This window comes from Suncus etruscus, chromosome 2 (genome assembly GCF_024139225.1).
Source record: "Suncus etruscus isolate mSunEtr1 chromosome 2, mSunEtr1.pri.cur, whole genome shotgun sequence".
Lineage (NCBI taxonomy): Eukaryota > Metazoa > Chordata > Mammalia > Eulipotyphla > Soricidae > Suncus > Suncus etruscus.
This window is the reverse complement of record NC_064849.1, coordinates 98,118,298-98,139,289: the sequence shown is the minus strand read 5'-3', so window position 1 is coordinate 98,139,289 and position 20,992 is coordinate 98,118,298. Positions and strand designations below refer to the sequence as shown.

The 20,992-nt window shown below is 42.6% G+C and overlaps 1 protein-coding gene and 1 non-coding gene across 2 annotated transcripts; both read right to left on the bottom strand.

Moving 5' to 3' along the window:
• Nucleotides 1-1,493: 1,493 nt before the first annotated feature.
• On the bottom strand, nt 1,494-1,657 carry LOC126002548 (U1 spliceosomal RNA). The gene has a single exon (XR_007493236.1). It is a non-coding gene; the product is annotated as a U1 spliceosomal RNA (small nuclear RNA).
• Nucleotides 1,658-4,896: 3,239 nt separating this feature from the next.
• AMACR (alpha-methylacyl-CoA racemase) lies at nt 4,897-20,919 on the bottom strand. Its single transcript, XM_049767693.1, has 5 exons — nt 20,595-20,919; nt 15,244-15,387; nt 12,866-13,026; nt 6,646-6,832; nt 4,897-5,428 (listed from the first exon to the last, which is right to left on the bottom strand). Exons 1-5 carry the CDS (start codon nt 20,839-20,841, stop codon nt 5,019-5,021), a joined length of 1,149 nt encoding a protein of 382 aa, XP_049623650.1. The 5' UTR covers nt 20,842-20,919; the 3' UTR covers nt 4,897-5,018.
• Nucleotides 20,920-20,992: the final 73 nt, after the last annotated feature.

The following is a 20,992-nucleotide window of genomic DNA, read 5'->3' as shown; positions in this document are numbered from 1 at the left end:
GCTATGGTCAGCAGCAAAGAGAGGGGCGGGCAGCGTGATGGAGATTAGCTTTTGAGATTTGCTGCAGGCTCCTTAGAAAGTATTTCTAAAGGAATTTTTCTTCCTATATTTCATTCTCTTTCTGTTTCTCTCACATACACAAACATGCAATGAGCTTTGAAAGAGCTCTCCCCCCTGAGTCAATATCATTTTATCAATAAAATATAAATATAAGCCATATTTTGCTATAAATATTCTGTACTTTTCTGAACACATTTTCTCTACACATAATCCTTCGGTGTCAATAACTAAATTTTGTTAATAATTTAAGTAGGGGTAACTAGTGTGAGGTTGTACATTCCCCTAAATGATGAGAAATCTAAAAGTACTGATATTTCCCTAATTGCACTTAATTTTTTTTTAAAAAATTACATAGTTCCATTTTTATCCTGTTTCTCCTGTTGGTTTGATCCCATAAAGAGCATCTTACAAAATACTGGAACCAGGAAGGTCCCTAAGAATTATTGGATGAATAAAGTATAAACATACAATTTGCAGTGCCAGTCAACCCTACTCTTTCAGATCCTTTCTATACTTTTTCTGACTTCTAGGCACTAATGTGTCACTAGAAACTACATTTCTCATGTTCCTCTGCTTTCCAGGTGCAGGATAGAACTGTTCAATGAGTCATTGATAGGAAGACAGGTGGTAGGAGAAACACTATCTGAAACACTCCCCTAAGATTAGCTGTATCACTTCTTTGGGTCCAGCTTCTGCCCCTAGTCTAGGTAGCACACATTTTTCTTTGTTGCTTAAGACAAAGGAGTGGTTCTGGTTCCTATTACACATATTTGGGTTGCCTCACTATTTTCTGGGTCTTCAGCTCTTTTATAACCAGGTAATTTCTCTGTTTTAAACATTTAAATGGACCATAATCTCCTTGCTGGACCCAGATTTCAAATGTAAAGTTTGTGTGGCAAAGGAAACATGATCTTAGAGGAATAATCCTAAGAGTAAGACTTGGGAGTCAAAATATTGTTTCCATTCTGGTTCTGCCTCTTTATAGTTGTATTTTCCTGGATGAATTGTTTAAATCACTGTTCCCCAGATTATGTGCCAATTGTTTTCCAGGACACCACAGTAAGTTCAAAGAGGTGTCCTGGGATATTTAAAATATTGAAGCAAGTAAATAGAGTGGTAGTCTACATCTCTGACATTGAACTAGGACATAGTTTACTCTGAATACAGAATTACACTACTTTCAAAGATTTCTGAGATTCTCAGCCATAATAAAAAGCAACTATCATCTGAAAATCATTTACACAGAAAATGAAGTTAGTAGCCAATTTAAAACCAGTGTAAAACAAGTTGTGCTGTGTGTGTGAAAGGCTTAGTAGCTATGATGAAGAACAGAGAAAAAAACAATACTTTCTCTCCATCACTATGCTTATATATGTCAAACTGCTAATATTAATAATAAATACTTAAGCTGTTGAGACTTAATTATTTTTTTTCAGGGGAGAGTGCGCACACAGTCCCCCACTACCATAAATTATGCAGTCGAGTTTCCCACATTTGGGGAAATTGCAGGGGTCAGCATGCCCGGAGTGCAATGGGCGAGCCTCACCCTAGGGAAACCACCTTTATGATCATGGAATCGCCCCTGCCAGGTAAGTATGATACTTAATTATTTATAAATGAAATGGTTTGTTATTTCTTTCAACAAAGGACACCATGAAGAAATTATCAAAACACAAAGGCAATGAAAACTTGAGAAGATGTAGGGGTCATTTGTACTTCTTGTTTTTTTTTTGTTTGTTTGTTTGTTTTGTTTTGGGTTACACCCGGCAACACTCAGGGGTTACTCCTGGCTCTACACTCAGAAATCGCTCCTGGCAGGCTCGGGGGACCGTATTGGATATCGGGATTCAAACCACTGTCCTTTTGATGCAAGGCAAACACCCTACCTCCATGCTATCTCTCCGGCCCCCTATCTGAACTTCTGATCGCATCTGTGCAATGGAGGAGCTTGCCATGCCTTTTTCTGTGCTTATTAAAGAGCAAGTTGACTCTCCTTAAAAATAATCCCTTCTCTCCCAAGGACTTGACTTGACTCAGCCTCAGTCGAGATACAGGTTTGCTGCTGGTGCTTGAAAGCCTCACTTCCAGATTTTGCTAGAGATGAGATGCAGGATTTGCTATGAGGCTAAGAACAAAGAGAACAAGCAGAACGAGGCAAGAGAGTGTCATCTGAAGGATGTCTATTTGTTTTTGTTGGATTAACGGTCTTCACCCTAATTAAAGATGGCTTCTTTACATATCTAAATCCTACCTGGGCAAGAAAAACCTCTGGTTAGGCTCTCCACCCCAACCTGTTCTCCACCCAGAGGGGTAGTCCTATACTTCACAATAAAGACTGCACAATAAATACTTCACAATAAAGACTTGGTGGAAGATCTCTCCAGGTAGTGGAAGAACTCCAGACCCATTTCATCTCTCCAGTTTGATTTGGATTATTTCCTGTGGTGGCCCTATTTCAGACACTTCCTTTTTCCCCTCAAGATTGGGATGAGAAGAATTATCTACATCTGGTACCTCGAACAGAGACCTAAACAATAGTGGGTGATGTGATTCCTGGGTGGACCAAGTGGATAATTCCCTGTTGGGTAAGGGCCATAATACCCCTTTCGATTAAGACTATGATACTGTCCTTGCTTTGGAATGAGGGACCTTGGCCTTTCTTCACATCTCTTACCATCTTTTTCACATTCTTTACCATGTTCTTTACAGGTATAGTAATATGTATACTAGGCAGTTTGGTGTTACTCTTAGTAGGCTTTATGTGCTCTGGTCCTTTTTCATGTGTCATGCAGTAAGGGATATACAGGCCAAACTTTCAAAAGCACCTTCCCAGTGATGACTGTAACCCCTCCCCCAACTTCCTGTCTATCTTACCTGGATGAGAGGGGTCTGTGGTCTGTAAAAAAGGGGTTGCCTCAGTAGAGAGATGCAGCATGGATAGAGGAGAGACGGGTTAGGTTCAGAGAGGCTGCTTAGCTTAGAAGCCATGTAAGATATGCACAAGGTGGTTCTGGCTTTATGATAAAGCTTCATGTCTCCTGAAATCTGACTGCTGTGGATCATTTCCTCACCTTCACCTGATACCCACAGACCTGCCATAGGGGCTGCAGGTGCTGGACGATCCAAGAAAGGCCTCGCCATCTATCCACCACCTTCAAGGACTTTATAATTAATATTTAATACAACAGTGACATGTGCTCAAACTAAACACCACCCCAAGGCCAATAATTCACTGCCCTCCACTGGCACTGAATCAGTAAAATCACCATCTGCTGAGACTAAAATATCAGATGAAAGGAATGCTGAAGATGAGCTGTCCACTGCCTCTTTGAGACTCTGAGTCTGAAAGCAGCTCTGGAGGACTGTCCCCACCAGTCTTCCACCACAGGCCAGCAAACAGTGCTCGAGATGCAGCTTCTCTGCACCTGCCCCTCAGGAGGATAAACAACCCCATCCTATGTGGGCAGGAACATGGTCTTGCTTGGTCTATTCAGAAAAAAATCCTATTCACATTATGGGCCAATTTCAGTGTTTTGTATTGAATTCCTTACTAACTGGAGCAAGAGTGGGCTTTGGACCCCTCAGGATTTTCATATGATTGCTAAGACATGCCTGAGACCCTCACAATACATGCAATGAGATAGAGATCATTTCTCACACTCCTATCTTGGGAAAGGGAAATGGTCTGGAACAGGGCTGCTGCAGGAAATAAAAACCAACCTGGAGAGATGAAACTGTTCTGGGGATCCTCCTCCATGTGGACAGAGCAAGATCTACTGGAGCTGCAGTCTTCAATGGGAAGAATATGACCACCTTCACACCCCCGGCTGGAGAACAGATTGGGATAGAGTGCCTATCCAAAGGTTCTTCCTGGCCAGGTGGGATTTAGATATGTCAAGAAGAAGCCATCTTCAATTAAGGTGAAGACTGGTTAGGCCAGCAGTTCTGTTTTGGGGGCCTCACTCAGTGGTGTGCAGAGTTTACTCCTGGCACCACACTCAGGGTTCACTCTTGGTGGGGTTCAGAAGATCACATAGGGTGCAAGGGACTGAACTCATGTTGGCTGTGTGCAAGGCAAATATTGAATGCAAATGCCCTATTTACAGTACTATGCTCCAACTCTATTAAAATGTTTTTACAAAAATAAAAGCACAAGCAAAGTTCAGAGAAGAAAACATTTAATAAAAAGTTGTATTACTTCATTTAAAGAATATATTTGGCTATTTAATTTTGACAAATATAATCTGTCAAGTAAAACAAAAGGTAGAAAATGTTTACCATTTTACATATTAAAATATTAAAAAATTCCTTTAAAAGCTAGAGTTAACCATTCTCAGAATTCAATCATAGGGTGCTGGGCTGATATTACCTAGCTTTTTTTGGAGCAGGTGCTCCCTTCTTTCGGAAAAGCCTGGCAGCTGTAACCATGCCCACAATCTCCACGTTCATACAGGCCTTCTTCCAGGATGCCATACAAATGAGTATTGCCCCTAAAATTTGCAATATTATACTTTGAATTTCTGGACAACTTCATTTGTTTTATGCTGTCATACTTAGAGGAACATCCTAATTTAACAGACTTGACATATACCAACAAAAGCTTACTAAATATTCTGCCATTATATTATTTCATTGGTGATACAGTAATTTTCACAAGAGCTTGCCACTGTACTTTTCCTTTTATCTTTCTTTTTTCTCTTCTCTTTCATTTCATTTTAATTTTTCTTCTCATTTTTTAAATAACTTTGATTTCACTTATCTGGAAACAAATGTATTATGATTAACTGTTAACCATGTGATGCATTTTCTTTAAATAAATAAAATTAAAAACATAATTCAGTCATTAGCATATGAGTCTTTTTGAATCATGGTTATATTCTTTTCATCTTTTCAAACACATGATTTTATGTATTATTTAATACTAGAAATGTAATATTCAATTTCATTTGATTTATAACTTAGATATTAGCTTTTATTTTACGACATTCAATAATTTTATCTGATTTAAGCTGATTGATTTCTTCCTGGCTGAACCCAAATTCTCGAAGTATTTCTTCAGAGTGTTCTCCCACCAAGGGGTCCCTTTTGGAAAAAGGGTTAGCTGGGGTGTTGGACAGCAGAGGCGCTGGACGAGGACTCACGCCTTGCTCTCTATCTGTGACGAATGAGCCCCGATCTTTGTTATGACCATGATTGGCAGCCTCTTCCAAAGTCAGAACTGGAGTCACACATGCATCGGTGCCATCAAAGATCGCACACCACTCTGCCTTTGTCTTCTTTGCAAATACATCTGCAAATTTCTTTTTCATTTCTGGCCATTGATTTGTGTCCATCTGATGGGGAAGTTCTTCTGACTTTAGCCCAAGGCCTGAGGGAAAAAACAATTTCTTAAATTATTTTGTTTTGGGCAGAGAGATCATAACCAATGAAAATTAGTTTTGAGCTTACCATACTGTCCCAAACAAGATGTTCTAGTGCAGCTCTAAAAGTGGTCAAAGAAGAAATTCAAACTCAGCTTGTGGCTGGAGTGATAGTACAGCAGTAGAGAATTTGCCTAGTATGCTGCCAACCTGAGACAGTCCCAAGTTCAATTCCTGGCATCCCATATAATCCTCTGAGCCTGCCAAGAGCAATTTCTGAGCGCAGAGACAGGAGTAATCTCTGAGTGCCACTGGATGTGGCTCATAAACAACAATAACAGCAACAACAACAACAAAAAAAAAAACAAAAAAAAAAAAAACAGAAAAAAAGGTGTATAAAGAAAAAAAGAAATTCAAACTCAGCTTAAAGTCTCAGCCAAAAGCTGGAGAGGATTGAAGTCATTGGGGCTGCATGACTAAAATCAGACTTATTTTTCCTTGGCCAACACTCTGGTATTTAAATTTCATCACAATTCTAGATTCCAGAAATCAATTCCTTCACTGAGTAGTTTTTCAAAATAAAAACTCCTTATGAGGTTATTATCTGTCACAGTGAATTGAAATCAACCCACACTGTGTGTAAGACTCCCAATATAAAGTCTACACAATGTTATACTGGACTCAGATTTTAAGGAAGAAGCCTACGAATAAGTGATTAAATTCAACACTAAAATGTTATGAAAAGTTATAGAAATTGGCTACATAATAATTGACATCATGAATTTCAAAAGGCCCCTAAATAAAAAAAAATAAAGAATATCTACAGGAACTGGAACAATAGTACAGTGGGTAGAAGAACACTTGCCTTATATGTGGCTAACCCAAGTTCAGTCCCTGGCATCCTATATGATTACCTGAGGGAGGGAGGGAGGGAGGGAGGCAGGGAGGGAGGAAGGGAGAGAGGGAGGAAGGGAAGGGAAGGGAAGGAAGGAAGGAAGGAAGGAAGGAAGGAAGGAAGGAAGGAAGGAAGGAAGGAAGGAAGGAAGGAAGGAAGGAAGGAGGGAGGGAAGGGAGGGAGGGAGGGAGGGAGGGAGGAAGGGAAGGAAAGATGAGGAAGGAAAGAGAAGGAAGGGATGAAAGGAGGAAGGAAAGGAGGAAAAAAGAAAGGAATGAAGGAAGGAAGAAAGGATGGGTGGGTTGGGGGGTTGGAGGTGAAATTCCTTACCATTGATCAGCAAATTATAGAACTGGGGTTCTATAGCTCCAACAGCCATAAACCCACCATCAGCTGTCCTATATGTTGTATAGAAAGGAGCACCACCATCCAACACATTTTCTCCTCGCGGCTGCTCCCATAGTCCGGAATTCTGAGTTTTCCACAGAAAAGAACTTAGATATGCTGCCCCTTCCACCTTTAAAAAAAAAAGAGTATGGTACAAACCCACTCAAATCAATGAGAAGCAGAACTCATTCCTACTCAAGTGTTTCCTAAATATCTGCATTACAATGATTTCCTTTGAGACAGGAAGACTTTATCTGGTTATACAACTTCCTAGGGATTTTAAGAAAGTCAATGGCAGACCTCTGAATGGAAGTTTTCACACTATTAGTTTCAGAAAATACTTCTCCAAAAGACTTAGACAGAACTACCTTTTTCTTTCTTTTCAGACTGGCAAAATATTGATCATTTTTTTATTCTAGTTTTTTGTTTGTTTTGATTTGGAGTCATAACCAGTAGTGCTCAGAATTCCAGAACTCAGTACTGGCTTTGCACTCAGGAATCACTCCTGGTGGGGCTCAGGGGCTATAAGGGATATAGAGATCGAACCCAGGTTGGCCACAAGCAAGATAAATGCCCTCTCAATGTACTATTGTTCCTACCCCCAAGTTACTAATCATTTTAAAGATGTATGTACATGGAAGCAAATTACATAGCCTATTTATGTGCATATTAAGAAGATTATAAAAAGCAAAAGATCTTAAAAAATTTATTTCAATACATGCTAACACATATACACATGCTATATCATGTTTTATTACTGGTTTGTTTTGGGGCCATACCCCATGATACTCAAGGCTCTTTGCTCAGGGAAGACTCCTGGCAGGCTCATGGGACCCTATGTGGTAGCAGAGATTGAAACCAGGTTCTACATGCAAGGCAAATGTCCTACCTGGTACCCTACTATCTTTCTGGCCCAACAGTTCAATCACATTTTAAAAGAAAATCATAATATATTTAATTTAGCTTACTTAGTTAACTCCAAGTCCCCCCACCAAACTGTAGCTGAATATTTAATGTGCTTTAAGTTTATTATTAATCACTAGAATGCTACAAATGAACATAACACTATGGTGGTATGTGTGGGGCTAGGGGCAGTTTGCGGGTTTTCTTAATCCAGACGAACAAGGCTGGGAATGTCCACTCTGCATGGAATGCTGAAGAGCCTTCTCAGTCATAATTACCATGGGCTGGGTCACCCCCTCATTTTAGTGTATTACTGATCCAAATAATTCTAGCATTCCCGGAAGAAGGTCACCGAGGCATCCTGGCCTCTCAGGTTACCAAGTGAGAGAACAGAATCTCTCACAGCGACACACAGTCAAGAAAAATGTATCTTTGGAGACATTCGCCTTGCATGCAAAGATCCAGATTCAACCCTTGGCACCCTGTATGGTTCCTCAAGCACCACAAAGAGTGATTCCAGAGAGCAGAGTGGGAGCAATCTTCAAGCATTGTGGACTTTGTCCCCAAAACAAAAACATTAATAGCTTTTGTTTTGTTTTGTTTTGTTTTGTTTTTCAGGCCACACCCATTTGATGCTCAGGGGTTACTCCTGGCTAAGAACTCAGAAATTGCCCCTGGCTTAGGGGGACCATATGGGACACTGGAACCTCAGTCCTTCCTTGGCTAGCTCTAGCAAGGCAGACACTTTACCTCTAGCACCACCTCGCTGGCCCCAATAGCTTTTTTTTGGGGGGGGGGTTGGGGTCACACCCGGCAGGGCTCAGAGGTTACTCTTGGCTCTGTGCTCAGAAATCGCCCCTGGTAGGCATGGGGAACCATATGGGATGCTGGGATTCGAACCACCGTCCCTCTGCATGCAAGGCAAACACCCCACCTCCATGCTATCTCTCTGGCCCCACATTAATAGCTTTTAGAGATTTTTTTTAAGGGAAGAGAGAGGAGAATGGAGAGAAGAGAGAGAGAGGGGAGAGAGAGAGAGAGGGGAGAGAGAGAGAAAGAGGAGAGAGAGAGGAGAGAGAGAGAAGAGAGAGAGAGAGAGAGAGAGAGAGAGAGAGAGAGAGAGAGAGAGAGAGAGAGAGAGAGAGGACAGAGATAGTCAAGAGAACGAAAGTTTTTTCTGGAGGCATAGAGAGCTGAGGGGACACATTTCGGGCCATACATGTGTTAGCAACATATGTCCAGCAGCATGTGCACCCAGCCTTCATACAGGATAGTTTACATACACTTTGCCCAACTACCCCTACATGTGGCTTTCTAGTAGGTTTGAGTTGATTACTATGGCGTTTTCATGGAGATGAGTTTTAAACGGCTGATAGTCCTTCTCCAAGTCCTTATCACAGCCCTTTGCTCCTGCTGAAATGTCTCTGGAGAGGGTCCAGGTTTCTCCAGGCCCAGGAGAGCCTTATCAGATCTCAGTCCCTGGTCCACAATGGGGGGACCTGCAATAATGCTTTGAGCCTCAGCTTTAGGGGTAGTTAGAGAATAACTTCTTCAAGTCCCTCAATCCATGGATTTTATTATGTCTTAGGAATTCACTGTCAGGACTTCACCCCACTCCCAGCCCCCAACTACCTGCCTGTCTGCTTCAGTAGTTCTATGAAGAGGCAACCCTAGTTCATCACAGGCAGGCTGGGTGGGGTTGTGAATTCTGTGCAGGGGCAGAAAGACAGTACAGTGGGGGAGGGTATCAATCTTGCATGCAACCAATTCGGGTTCCATATGGCCCCATGAGTCACCCCAAGGAATGATCTATGAGCACAGAGCCAGGAGTCAATCCTGAGCATCAAGTGCAGCCCAAAACCAAACCAAACCAAACCAAACCAAACCAAACCAAACCAAACACACACACACACACACACACACACACACACACACACACACACACACACCCCGCACCGCACCGCACCGCGCCGCGTGCGCAAATACCCAACCGAATTCTGTTGTTAAAAGTGATTAAAAGCTAAAAATGTCCCCTCAAAAAGCTGTTGTAATTCTAATCAGCTTTGACCACTATTTATACCACAGTGGGAAAGTGATGGCTATAAATTTTTCCTGTTTGGCCTGCAGTAATTAACCAACACTCTCTCTTTCCTAATGCAAAAAAGAACCCTGAACTAAGTTCACAACATCTTCACTAAAACCAGTCATCACAGAATTCTGATGAAACATAGTCTGATGAAAGCAAGTGACCCTTGAATGTACACCCAGCTGTAAGTATTCGATTGCACAACATCAGAAAATTATTCAAATCTGACTCTTTTGTCAGCAAAATTATCCTTAAAATTTCAAGTTCTGCCGGAGCAGTGGCACAGTGGTAGGACATTTGCCTTGCAAGCGGCGGACCTAGGACTGACTGAGGTTTGATCCCCCGCGTCCCATATAGTTCCCGAGCCAGGAAATTTCTGAGCGCATACCCAGGAATAAACCCTGAGCGTCAAAAAAAAAAAAAAAAAAAAAAAAAGAAAAGAAAAAAGAAAAGAAAAAAGAAAAAAAATTCAGGTTCTGTCCTACTAGACCATATGGGTTATACCCGCGGGAACCAGCAGAGGGCACTAGAGCACGGCGCTGGGTCTATGGCTCTAGCAATCTGCGGGCACCTATGTAAGTCGGAACCTCAAACTCAAATCAGCCACTGTTCGTAAACAGTAATGGCAGTCTGGTTGTTGAAGAAACAAATCAATTATAAAAAAAATTAAAATAACTTAAGCAATAAATAAAATGATTTTTTTGAAAAAAGAAAATCACAAGGTTCTCAAATTAGCAAATTAGCACACAAGGAGAAGGAAGCCCAGCCCAGACTCCTAGAGGAGAGACAATGGCCAGAACTTGTGTAGCAGGTAGGGCGATTTGCCTTGCAAGCCTCCGACCTAGGTTCTATCTCAGCATCCCATATGGTCCCCAGAGCCAAAGTCACCAAGGACAAATCCAATTTATAAGGCTTAATTGTTTGTAGAAGTCAGGATTCTCCCCCAATTGACCCCTGACCCTTCCTTCCTTGGTACGTTGTTTCCATGACAACACTCCCTTCCTTTCTCCACTTAGCTCTGCTCAGCCTTGCTTGCCATCTGCTGCCCCTCTCTCCTCCCATGCTGGGAACTGTCCCCTCAGTGGATCAGTCTCAACAGGCTCCCAGTGATTCCCAGCCTATCTCCCTCTATAACACAGTAGTTGCAGTATGCTCTCACAGACCACAACAACTTCACATGCCAGTCTGTTCACACACTGAACAACAGAAGAACTCATTTCCTAATGCGGCAGAAAGTATCATCACCTCTGCTTTACTCTGTCTCTCCCTACCTCCCTCCTTCCCTCCTTCCCTCCCTCCCTCCCTCCTTCCTTTCTCTTTCTTCCTTTCTTTCCTCCTTTCCTTATCCCCCCTTCTCCTTCCCTTCCCTTGCCTCTTTATGTATGTGTGTGTGTGTGTGTGTGTGTGTGTGTGTGTGTGTGTGTTTTCTTTTTGGGCCACACCTGGCAATACTCAGGGCTTACTCCTGGCTAAGCACACAGGAGTCACTCCTGAGACTCACTCAGGGGACCATATGAGGTGCTGAGGATCAAACCTGGGCTGGCCAGGCCATGTGCATGGCAAGCATCCTACGCACTAGACTATTGCTCCAGCCTCGTACTTCTGCTTTTCAAAGAAGAAAATTGAGGCACTGGAACTTAAATAATTTATTTCAAAACCACATGGGGAGATCACACACAAGATCTGCAGCTTCACCCCTACTCTCTCCAACTCCCAAGTTATTGTCTTGTGGATGGGAAGAAATCACTCGAGGAAGGGACCCAGCACATGAGACAGACTTAGATGACAGTGGGGAAGGTAAAGCACTGGACATAGGAATCTCCTGCACACTAACAGGTTCAGAACAACCCATTGCACTTTAGCATCGTTAAGCATTTTCTGTGTCCTAATGAAATACTTCCCAGCTGTTAGGAAAAAAAAAAGTCGTGAAATATGCTTATACATAAACAGAATTAGAGAGAGGGACAGGGATAGTCACAGAATGATTGCACTCACTTGTGGAATATAAAATAAAGATAGCATGATAATAGTTTCCAGAGATAATAGAGATGGGGGCCAGAAAGACTGGCTCATGATAGGAAGCTTGCTACAAATAGTAGGGGAGTGCAGTTAGGACAGAGAAAGAACTGCTATGACAATGACAGTTGGAAATGATCACTCTGGATGAGAGCTAGGTGCTGAAAGGAGATAAAGTGATATGCATGATACCCCTTTATAACACTGATATAAGCCACTGTGTTTCAAAGAAAAAAAGTGTGGAGAGAGAGAGAGAAAGAAGAAAATGTCTTCCATGAATAGGGGGAGGACAGGAGGGAAATTGGAAACACTGGTAGCAGGAAATGTGCAAGGGTGCAGGGTGTTGGGACATTGTATGACAAACTTTTTAACTGTGTACCTCACGGTGATTCAATTAAAGTATTTATTTATTAAAAAAAAATTTTCTGTGTTACAGGAGACTTCTGGAATCTAGTTTTTTTATGTGGAAGGTTTGAAAACTACATTCGAAGCTTAAGAAAAAACTTGGGACATTGTCATATATAACATAGAATTCAGTTGAGTCTCAAAAAGCTTAGGAAATTGACCCTTTTCAAAGAGAGCATAGCAATGTGACAATCCAGACTCAGGGATGGGCCACCCCGCTAGAGTTCCTGCCCTGCATGGATGAAGCTGTCAGTCAGGCCCTCAGCAACACCCAGTATTGGCAGCTGCTTGCAATCCCAGAATCTGGCAGTGTGATACTGAACGAGACAGTCAAGTGTACAAGACAGCACACTGTCTGCCACCAAGTATGAAAGCGCCATGTTCATGTATGTGTGACCTGCTGTGTACCATGACCACAGCAAACAAAGGGAGAAATGTGAGGGAACACGATGAAATGATATAATTAATTATGGCAAAGATATAAGGCTCCTTTCTTTTCTTTCTTTTTTCTTTTTTGCAGGACTGGGAATGAGTCCAAGTCCTTAGAAGCAAGGTATACATATATACTCTAGCATCGAGCCATATCCCCAGCCTGAAAAGAGGCCCTTCTACAAAAAAGCATGTCCTGTGTAACTTGAACTCAAATTTCAAAGCCCTTCTTCTCTTATCCTTCTCAGAAAAGGATTTGAGGCAGCTATGTGTCCTATTGGATAATAAGAGGCAGGCTCCACATTTCCCCCAGTTAACACTCACCATATTGGCATCAATGACCTGACCTCTGCCAGAACGTGTGCGTTCAAAAAGAGCCAGCACGATGCCCAGGGCACACATGAGGCCGCCGCCACCAAAGTCAGCCACGAGATTCAGGGGGGCGTATGGAGTCTCGCCACTTCTGCCGATCAGAGACAGCACACCTACATGTTCAAGGCAGAGAGCAAAGGCGCCAACTAAATGTTTTTCCTGGATAAATGCCTGAACAGCTCGGAGAAACCACCAAACATGAAGTGAAAAACACGTAACATGAAGTGACATGAAGTGAAAAGTCACACATAGTGTTTTTCTGGATATAAACCCATTCTGTATTTTTATAAACAGATTTCCCCTACAGCAAGGATCCTTGTTCTATGTGTTTGTTGTGTGTGTATGTGTGTTTGTGTGCATGTGTGTGTGTGTTTTTTTTGGGGGGTAGTCTCCCAAGCACTGCTCATGAGGTCTGGGAATTCTCCTGAGGATTCTCTGCAAGTCAGGACATCACCAAGAATGCATTGCTGTGGGGTGCCTGGGACCAGTGGGGCCACCCTGACAGTGCTCAGGAGCATGTTGTCCTAGGTCAGTCGTGTGCAAATGAGATATCTTACCCCTGAACCATTTCTCTGGATCCCTTTGTTCTGATTTTTGTTTCTCTAGTACTTTATTTCAATGAAACTTTGATCATTTTACTGTCAAAGTAAGGGCACAAAAGTATTAAATAATGAAAAACCCTTGACATTAGAATGCAAAACTAATTTCCAAACAGTGGAGGGAATGATGGGAGTGAAAGAATCCAAGACTTGAGGAGACATAAGGGCAGAGGTGGAGAGTCATGGGCATTTTTTGTTTGTTTGTTTGTTTGTTTGTTTTATTTTGGGGCCATACCTGGTGGCACTTAGGGGTTACTCCTGGATCTGCATTCAGAAATTGCTCCTGGCAGGATCAGGGAACCATATATGATGCCAGGGATGGAAACTATGTTGGCCATGTGCAAGGCATATGCCCTACCTAATGTGCTATTGCTCCTGCCTCCAGAGCTATCAGCATTTTGGTGTTGGAGAAATGCAGTAATATTGTATATAAAAACCCTAAATTTTAACACTGTCCTAAGTACCTAAATTATCATTTTTAAAAAGAAAAATTCTCACCAATTTTTTACACTGTTTGGGGATGAAGTGGGAATGGTGTTAACTGCTGAGGCTCTACTTTAACAACAAAAAGCACATTTATTATCAGTTTTAAAAGACTAAAAATAAAACCATTATAGTCACAAACACTGTAAATTTAAAATTGTATTTTAAACCAGATTATAAAAAGAAACTACCAATTTGTTCCCTTCCTCAACATTTTAATATTTAATAACTTTCTTTTCTTAGAAGTCTACAATTACCCCTTTTAAGACTTGTTTATAGGCAAAAAATTTAATGAAGTAATGTTACCTGAAAAGTATGGACTTTTTCTAGTTTTCACAATCTGAAATGATGGTTCAGGCAATAGTTGCCAAGGAAGATGGGAAAAGAGAGAAGTCCAGCATCAAACTACAACAGAATCCTCAAAGCACAGAGCAAACATCATAATACCGAGTAGTCTCCGACTTCCTAGGTGGACTGAGAACTGACTTTCCACAGGGAGTAAATAAGTGTCACTAGAGAAAAAAATATTATTCTTCAAGTGTGTTAAAATTTAAAAAAAAAAGGCTACAAAATGGCCATTCTAGCACGGAATGATGAAATCATGTAATTTACTACAACCAGGTTGGAACAGGAAGACATATTGAGTGAAGGACGCCAGAAAGAAACAGACAAACAAAGGGTGATCTCACTTATCTGTGGTATGTAAAATAATGTATTAGGACATATATAATGGAGAGATGCCTTGAGCACCCCTAACCCAAGAGCTTAGGGAGGAAAAGCACAGAGAAGAATATAAATCTGGGTGGTAAGAAAAAGGATGAGAACGGGAAGTAATGGGGAAACTGGGGTAAGTGCTTCAGTGATACTGGTATCGTGGGGTACAGGTAACTACTCATCCACAGTACAGACTCAACAACACTGACAACATGAGATCTAAGCTGAAACCACTGAACTTTAATGTACCTGCCAAGGTGGCAGATGGGGTGGGAGAAGTTGAGTGTGGGATAGCCAAGAATAGGAGCCCTGATGATGGGAGTTGACACTGGTGGTAGGATTGGTGGTGAAATATTATATGCCTAAATCTCAACTGTCAATCACCTTGTAATCTACAGTTCTTTAATTAAATTTTAAAACTGACCATTCCAAGACAAATCACCACTTTATAAGAAACAATGCTAAGCATATAACCACAGGACTTGACTGGAAACACATAGATGGCACAGAGAGAGGTGATTCCTTTCAACATACCTGACAAAGCCAAATAGTTGATATCATGGCCGGCTAGCTTGGAGAATCTTCCTGACTGTCCAAATCCACTCAGCCTCGCATAGATGAGCTTCGGATTCTCCCTCTGCAGAATCTCAGGGCCCAGCTGGAGCTTTTCCATGACACCTTAGGAGAAAAGTAACCTCTTCTAAGAGCACATAAACAGAGCATGTGTAGGGTCCTCTGTGGTAAACATAACAACGATCTATAGAGTCACACTAGTAACATTTATCGAGGACCTATGGAAGGTGCTTGCAGGAAGGACCCAGGAAGAGAGGCCATCAGCTTTGAAATACATACCTTCTGCTTCAGAATGTTATTTTCTTCCAGAATTTGCCTAGTTTCCTTCAGATCTATCCTAGTCTCTTCCATCAGCAGAAGGCATTTCTTCCTTTTAGACCAGTCCCCTGACTTTCCCAAATCTTTTCCATTCACTACAAAGTGGTTGCTTTGCTTATTTTAGCACAGTTACAGTGAGACTTTACTGAGTTAAAAATCTAATGGGGGGGGGCTAGAGATGCAGTACAATAATAAGGCATTTTTGCCTTTTCATTCTGGTGAGTTCTACTAGCCACCCCTTTCCTGACACTTCCCTATCAAAGATCTTCCTGCCACATCAGTTTAGAGGTGACTTAAGATTCCGATGAAGAGGTGAAAGCACAGTGGTAGGGTGTTTGCCTTGCATGTGCCTGACTTGGGAAGGACCCAGGTTTGATCCCCGGCATCCCATATGGTACCCCAAGCCTGCCAGGAGCTATTTCTGAGTGCAGAGCTAGGAGTAACCCCTGAGCGCTGCTGGGTGTAACCCTAAAACAAAACAAAAAAAAAGATTCCCATGAAGGTAAATTCCTCTCCCCAACTCATCCTCATTCCATAACATTCTGCCTCTCTATAAGGTTGCAAAAAGGGACCAACACTCTCTGCAGGGTCATGCATGGGGTACCTAAGAATGAGAAAAGTCTCTCTAAGGTTGTACTGGACAGGTGTCCCACTGAGGTGTCTACTGTGCCCCTTGACCAGTCTCCTCTCAAATAAACTATGATTTTCCTCTGTCTGGAAATCTCACTCTTTGGTAAATTGTTTTCACATCCCACATCAGATGTTAAAAACCCCAAATCAGACCCTTAGAGACTGGGTTGGAGGAACCACTAAAATCCTCTTCATGACTTATTTCATTAAGGAATGGAGTGATAACTCAAAAGGCTGGACATATGATTTGCATGCTGAAAGTCCAAGTTTCATCCCTGGTTCCACATAGTCCCCACAATATAACTAGAAAGGACCCTAAAGCACAGAGTTGGGAGTAGCTTCCTAGCCTTCAAACAAACAAATACCCAGCTTTTGAAAAGTGCTCTTCTTTGTAGGTCCTTTTCTGCTTCAATATCTACTGTAGATATGAAAAAGTTTCCATAACATTAGTCTTGGAATTGTTGTATATAAAAATATTTCCTTAGGTAAAGCAGCTTGTGCCTGAATATCTGCCTATTGATTTTCTGCCATTAATAATTCATACGAGAGATTGACCCCTGCCACTTGTTTTTTTGTCCCATCTGGGCTATATAATTTGGATTTTACACCCTCCGCATATAACATCTATTCGGTTCACTGTTTAGATGGCAGGCATATTTCAGATAGTTTTTTTAAATTCATGCAGGTCCAAAGTGATTTTTGACACCAAAGTCTTAGCATCTCCAGACAATATGGAGAAACTGGCCCAAAGTCCTTACATGCTTTCTTAAACCATTCCATGTCTTCTATTTCAAGGGGTTCATAAATTGGCACATATACTGTCTGTAACGGAATTGAGACCGGATTAGCAGAAGTACTCTGCACAGGGCTCTGTAACGGGGCTGAGGCCAGATTAGCAGAAGTACTCTGTACTGGGCTCTGAGGCCTGACATGTGGAGCACTAGCCTATGATTCGTTGTCTGAGTTGGCACTATTATGTGATTCCATTCTGTGTACAGAATCAGGACTCACTTGTGGACTTAGCACCAGGGGTTGGTCATCAGTGTTAAAATTTTGATTTGAGTCCTGAGTTTCTAAATTACGTTTCCGAGTAGATTTTTTGTTGGGAAAAATGCCTATATTTTTGATGATGGTGCTAGATTCATCAGCCTGCACTTTGGCCTGGATTTTCATCAGATAGATCTCTTTATTATCTATGCTGGTCTTAGCCTCACTTTTTCCACACTTTTTGCTTCCTAAACACCAGCCAATACCTATGCTCACCATAACAATATTTGCCAACACAGAGATTCCACAAACTATGACGGATGGAGACAACACAGGCGAGGCGAATATTTGAGTATAAATTTTCGTTTGAACTATAAACCACAACCATCCAAAAGCAACAAATTTTTCTATCATCAAGCCTATTCGTTTTAAATAATATGGAATAATCCATTGACAAACGCAGAACCAAAGAATTTGTAACAAGGTGGCACAATCAACGTGGCTGACCATAGAAGCCATCCAAGGATCTCCAGAGGCAATTTCCAATAAAGCATTTCACTTACAGTTATTGAGGGTCCAGGTCCACCTGTTCCAGGCACCATTTGTAATGTATCTGGGCTGTTAAATTCTTTGTTAGGTGTTTGTGAATCCACAAACAGTCCCCAGAATGAGAAATTACTAATTACTTCCCATCCCCTTTCTGGGGGAGACCTTGGTAATATAAATAATAATCCACACAGACAAGAAGGTTAGGGTGTAAAAAATTGGGGGAGGGGAGAGAGAGAGAGAGAGAGAGAGAGAGAGAGAGAGAGAGAGAGAGAGAGAGAGAGAGAGAGAGAGAGAGACCTCTTGCAGCCTGCAACCAGCTCTCGCAAAAGGACCCCTCTCCCCTGTCCATCAAGCTATTTATTGCCAACTCCACAGTGCCCCCACCTGGAAGGTCTAGGTGGGGCAATAGTCACAGAACAATCCTAAGTAAATATTTTTATATACAACAATTCCAAGACTAATGTTATGAAAACTTTTTCATTTACTACAATCTACTTCCAAGTCTCACAAATGTATGTGTTCTATTTTCAGGACTCCCTTTTAAGAAAGCAAAAAAATCACAAAGAACCCTCTAGAATTCCCTGTTCTTGAAATGACAAAAAGCAATCCCCCACAATTGCACCTGGGACTACTATCATCCTCAGGCCCCCAATCAACAACAATCCTGCACCTGGGGCTGTAACCAACCCAAGCTGGGAAATGTGTTACACTTGCAGATAGTCCTTATTTCCCATCCACTCTCAAATTCTTCCAACAAAACTCTGCCTTAATTATTTCCACAGGCCTGCACAACACTTCCCATTAGTACTTTCACCCGAAGAATGCCCAATGGTTTGGAGTGACAGTACATTTGGAGTGACAGTATAGCAGGTAAGCTTGCCTTACACATGGCTGACCTGGGTTAGGTCCCAGCATTCCAAGTGGTCCTCTGAGCACTGTTAGGCGTTACCCCTGAGTTTTGCCAGGTACAGCCCAAAACCGAAACAACAAAACACTGCCTATTAGTAGAAAGGTTAGATACGATTGCATCTAAGATTTCTCAAGTTACAACACTTATTACACAACACCCAGAGGGACTTTAAAAAAGAATATGTAAAGATATTCTTTTTTGTTTGTTTGTTTTTGGGTCACATCCAGCAGTGCTCAGGGGTTACTCCTGGCTGTCTGCTCAGAAATAGCTCCTGGCAGGCACAGGGGACCATATGGGACACCAGGATTCAAACCAAACACCTTAGTTCTGGAGGATCAGCTGCTTACAAGATAAACACCGCTGTGCTATCTCTCCTGGCCCGTAAAGATATTCTTTATATATGTAACATATATAACATATATCTATATATAAATATAAACATATTTTATATATTTATAAATTTTATATATTAATATATACTATATTATACATATAAAGCCTAAATATGTGACAGTTTATAAAAGAACTTCAATGACCTACTTAGGTAAAGGCCACTTTCACCTGCAACTGTTTCAAGTGTTTTACTTCTAAGTGGACAAATTGCTCAACCACTTGAGCTACTCTCTTCTCCAAATGGACCTCTACTAAAGTTTGACAGACTCTTAATTTTAAATGACTAGTCTAATTTCAAATCCAGATGCAAGGAGTAAGACATTTAAAGAGGGCACATTAAGGTGCTAATTAATTAGTTCATTCACCAAAATTTAGTGACCTGTTGCTTCATGTCGGATAAAACTGGAGATGCATGTGGGCAAAAAAAATTGCTCTAACAGTAATCATAGAGTAACAACTGGAATGATGCTAGATTTAAAAAAGAATCCGTCAGGACAGGGTTCAGGAGGCCAGACAGAAGGAAACAACCCTGAGCTACTGAATTTCTAGAGGAAAAATGACTGTATAGTGGTCACTGAAAACTGGACATAGACGACATCATGACTGAGAGTAAGTTTTTGATTCAGGAAACAGAGGGATTCTTGCTTTGTTCACTGTGGCTATTAACCTGTGAGGAAGAGAAGCCCATGTGAGATGGGGAGTGAAGATTATTTGGGGCCATACCCAGCAGCGCTCAGAGCTTACTCTAGGCTCAGCACTGAGGGCTGGTAGAACTCAGACAACCATATTATGTATCCAGCCAATGTCTGTCTCAGACAAAGCTGAGCAGAACCCGCTGTTGTGTCTCTCCGATGCTGAAATATCCATTTGGAAGGAAGAGAAAGGGGTCAGTTCAGAACTTCTGGAAGTTGCAAGGCTTGGAAGGCTATACAAAATTTTAATTTGCGGGGAGATCTGCAAGTTCCCTAATACTAAGGGGGGGGGGAATAGATTTGCACATCATCTGTGAAGAACAAGTGAACACGGGAACCGATTTTATAGTTCTTTTCCCTCTTCGGGGAAGTAGTAGATAAGGAAAGGATTGAAGCTGCAGCTTGGAAACATTCGCCTTGAAGGCAGTTGTTGGCCTGTGTCTCTGGGTGAGTAAGATGGATCAGCGGCCCTCAACAGCAATGACTAAATGCAATATACGCCTAGATGCAATATTCCAGGGAGAGACTCGTGCCAGCGTCCTGACTGAAATCAGTAACTTTGGATGGACTCCTGGGGACAAGGGGCCCGGCTCAGGCAACCAGAGATCAGCAAGCACCCGGGAAACAGAGGCAACTGCTTTTCTCCCAATGCAAAACTGGGGAAAGCAGCTGCAGAGGCGAGTGATGAGGGTGACAGCAAGGAGCAAGGTCTGGCCAGGCAGGGCCGGCCGGGGTCAAGGGCAAAAGTGCAGCAGGCAGAGAGAGAGAGAGAGAGGGAGCTGTGGCCCGGAACCTCAGCGAGGCGATCCCCCACATCGGGGCCGGGGGCTCACCGTGGCGGAAGGGCTCCAGCACCACGTCCGCCCGCGCGCACAGGCGCCTCAGCACCGCCGCTCCCCGCGGCCTCTTGAGGTCCAGAGCGAGCGAGCGCTTGCCCCGGGACAAGCGGCTCACGTCGCCGCCCGCGCCGGTCCGGTCCACGCGCACCACCTGCGCCCCGAAGTCCGCCAGCACCATGCCGCAGAACGGGCCCGGCGCCAGGCCGGCCAGCTCCACCACCGAGACGCCCCGCAGAGGCATGGCAGATCCGAGCCCAGCCGCGCGGAGGGAAGGCGCAGAAAACGGCTCCGACTCCCGGGACTTGGACTCGGCGCGCGCGCGTTCGGCCGGCCTTCCCAGGCACCTCCTTCGTCAGTGCGCCTGCGCGCGGAGTCTGCGCACTGGGCTGGTT

Excerpts from the sequence above, each read along its gene's own strand:
- AMACR (XM_049767693.1), bottom strand. The coding sequence starts at position 20,841 with ATGCCTCTGCGGGGCGTCTCGGTGGTGGAGCTGGCCGGCCTGGCGCCG. Across the intron at positions 13,027-15,243 it reads CAACTATTTGGCTTTGTCAG|GTGTGCTGTCTCTGATCGGC; the intron begins GTATGTTGAAAG and ends TTGAACATGTAG. Across the intron at positions 6,833-12,865 it reads AGGTCATTGATGCCAATATG|GTGGAAGGGGCAGCATATCT; the intron begins GTGAGTGTTAAC and ends TTTTTTTTAAAG.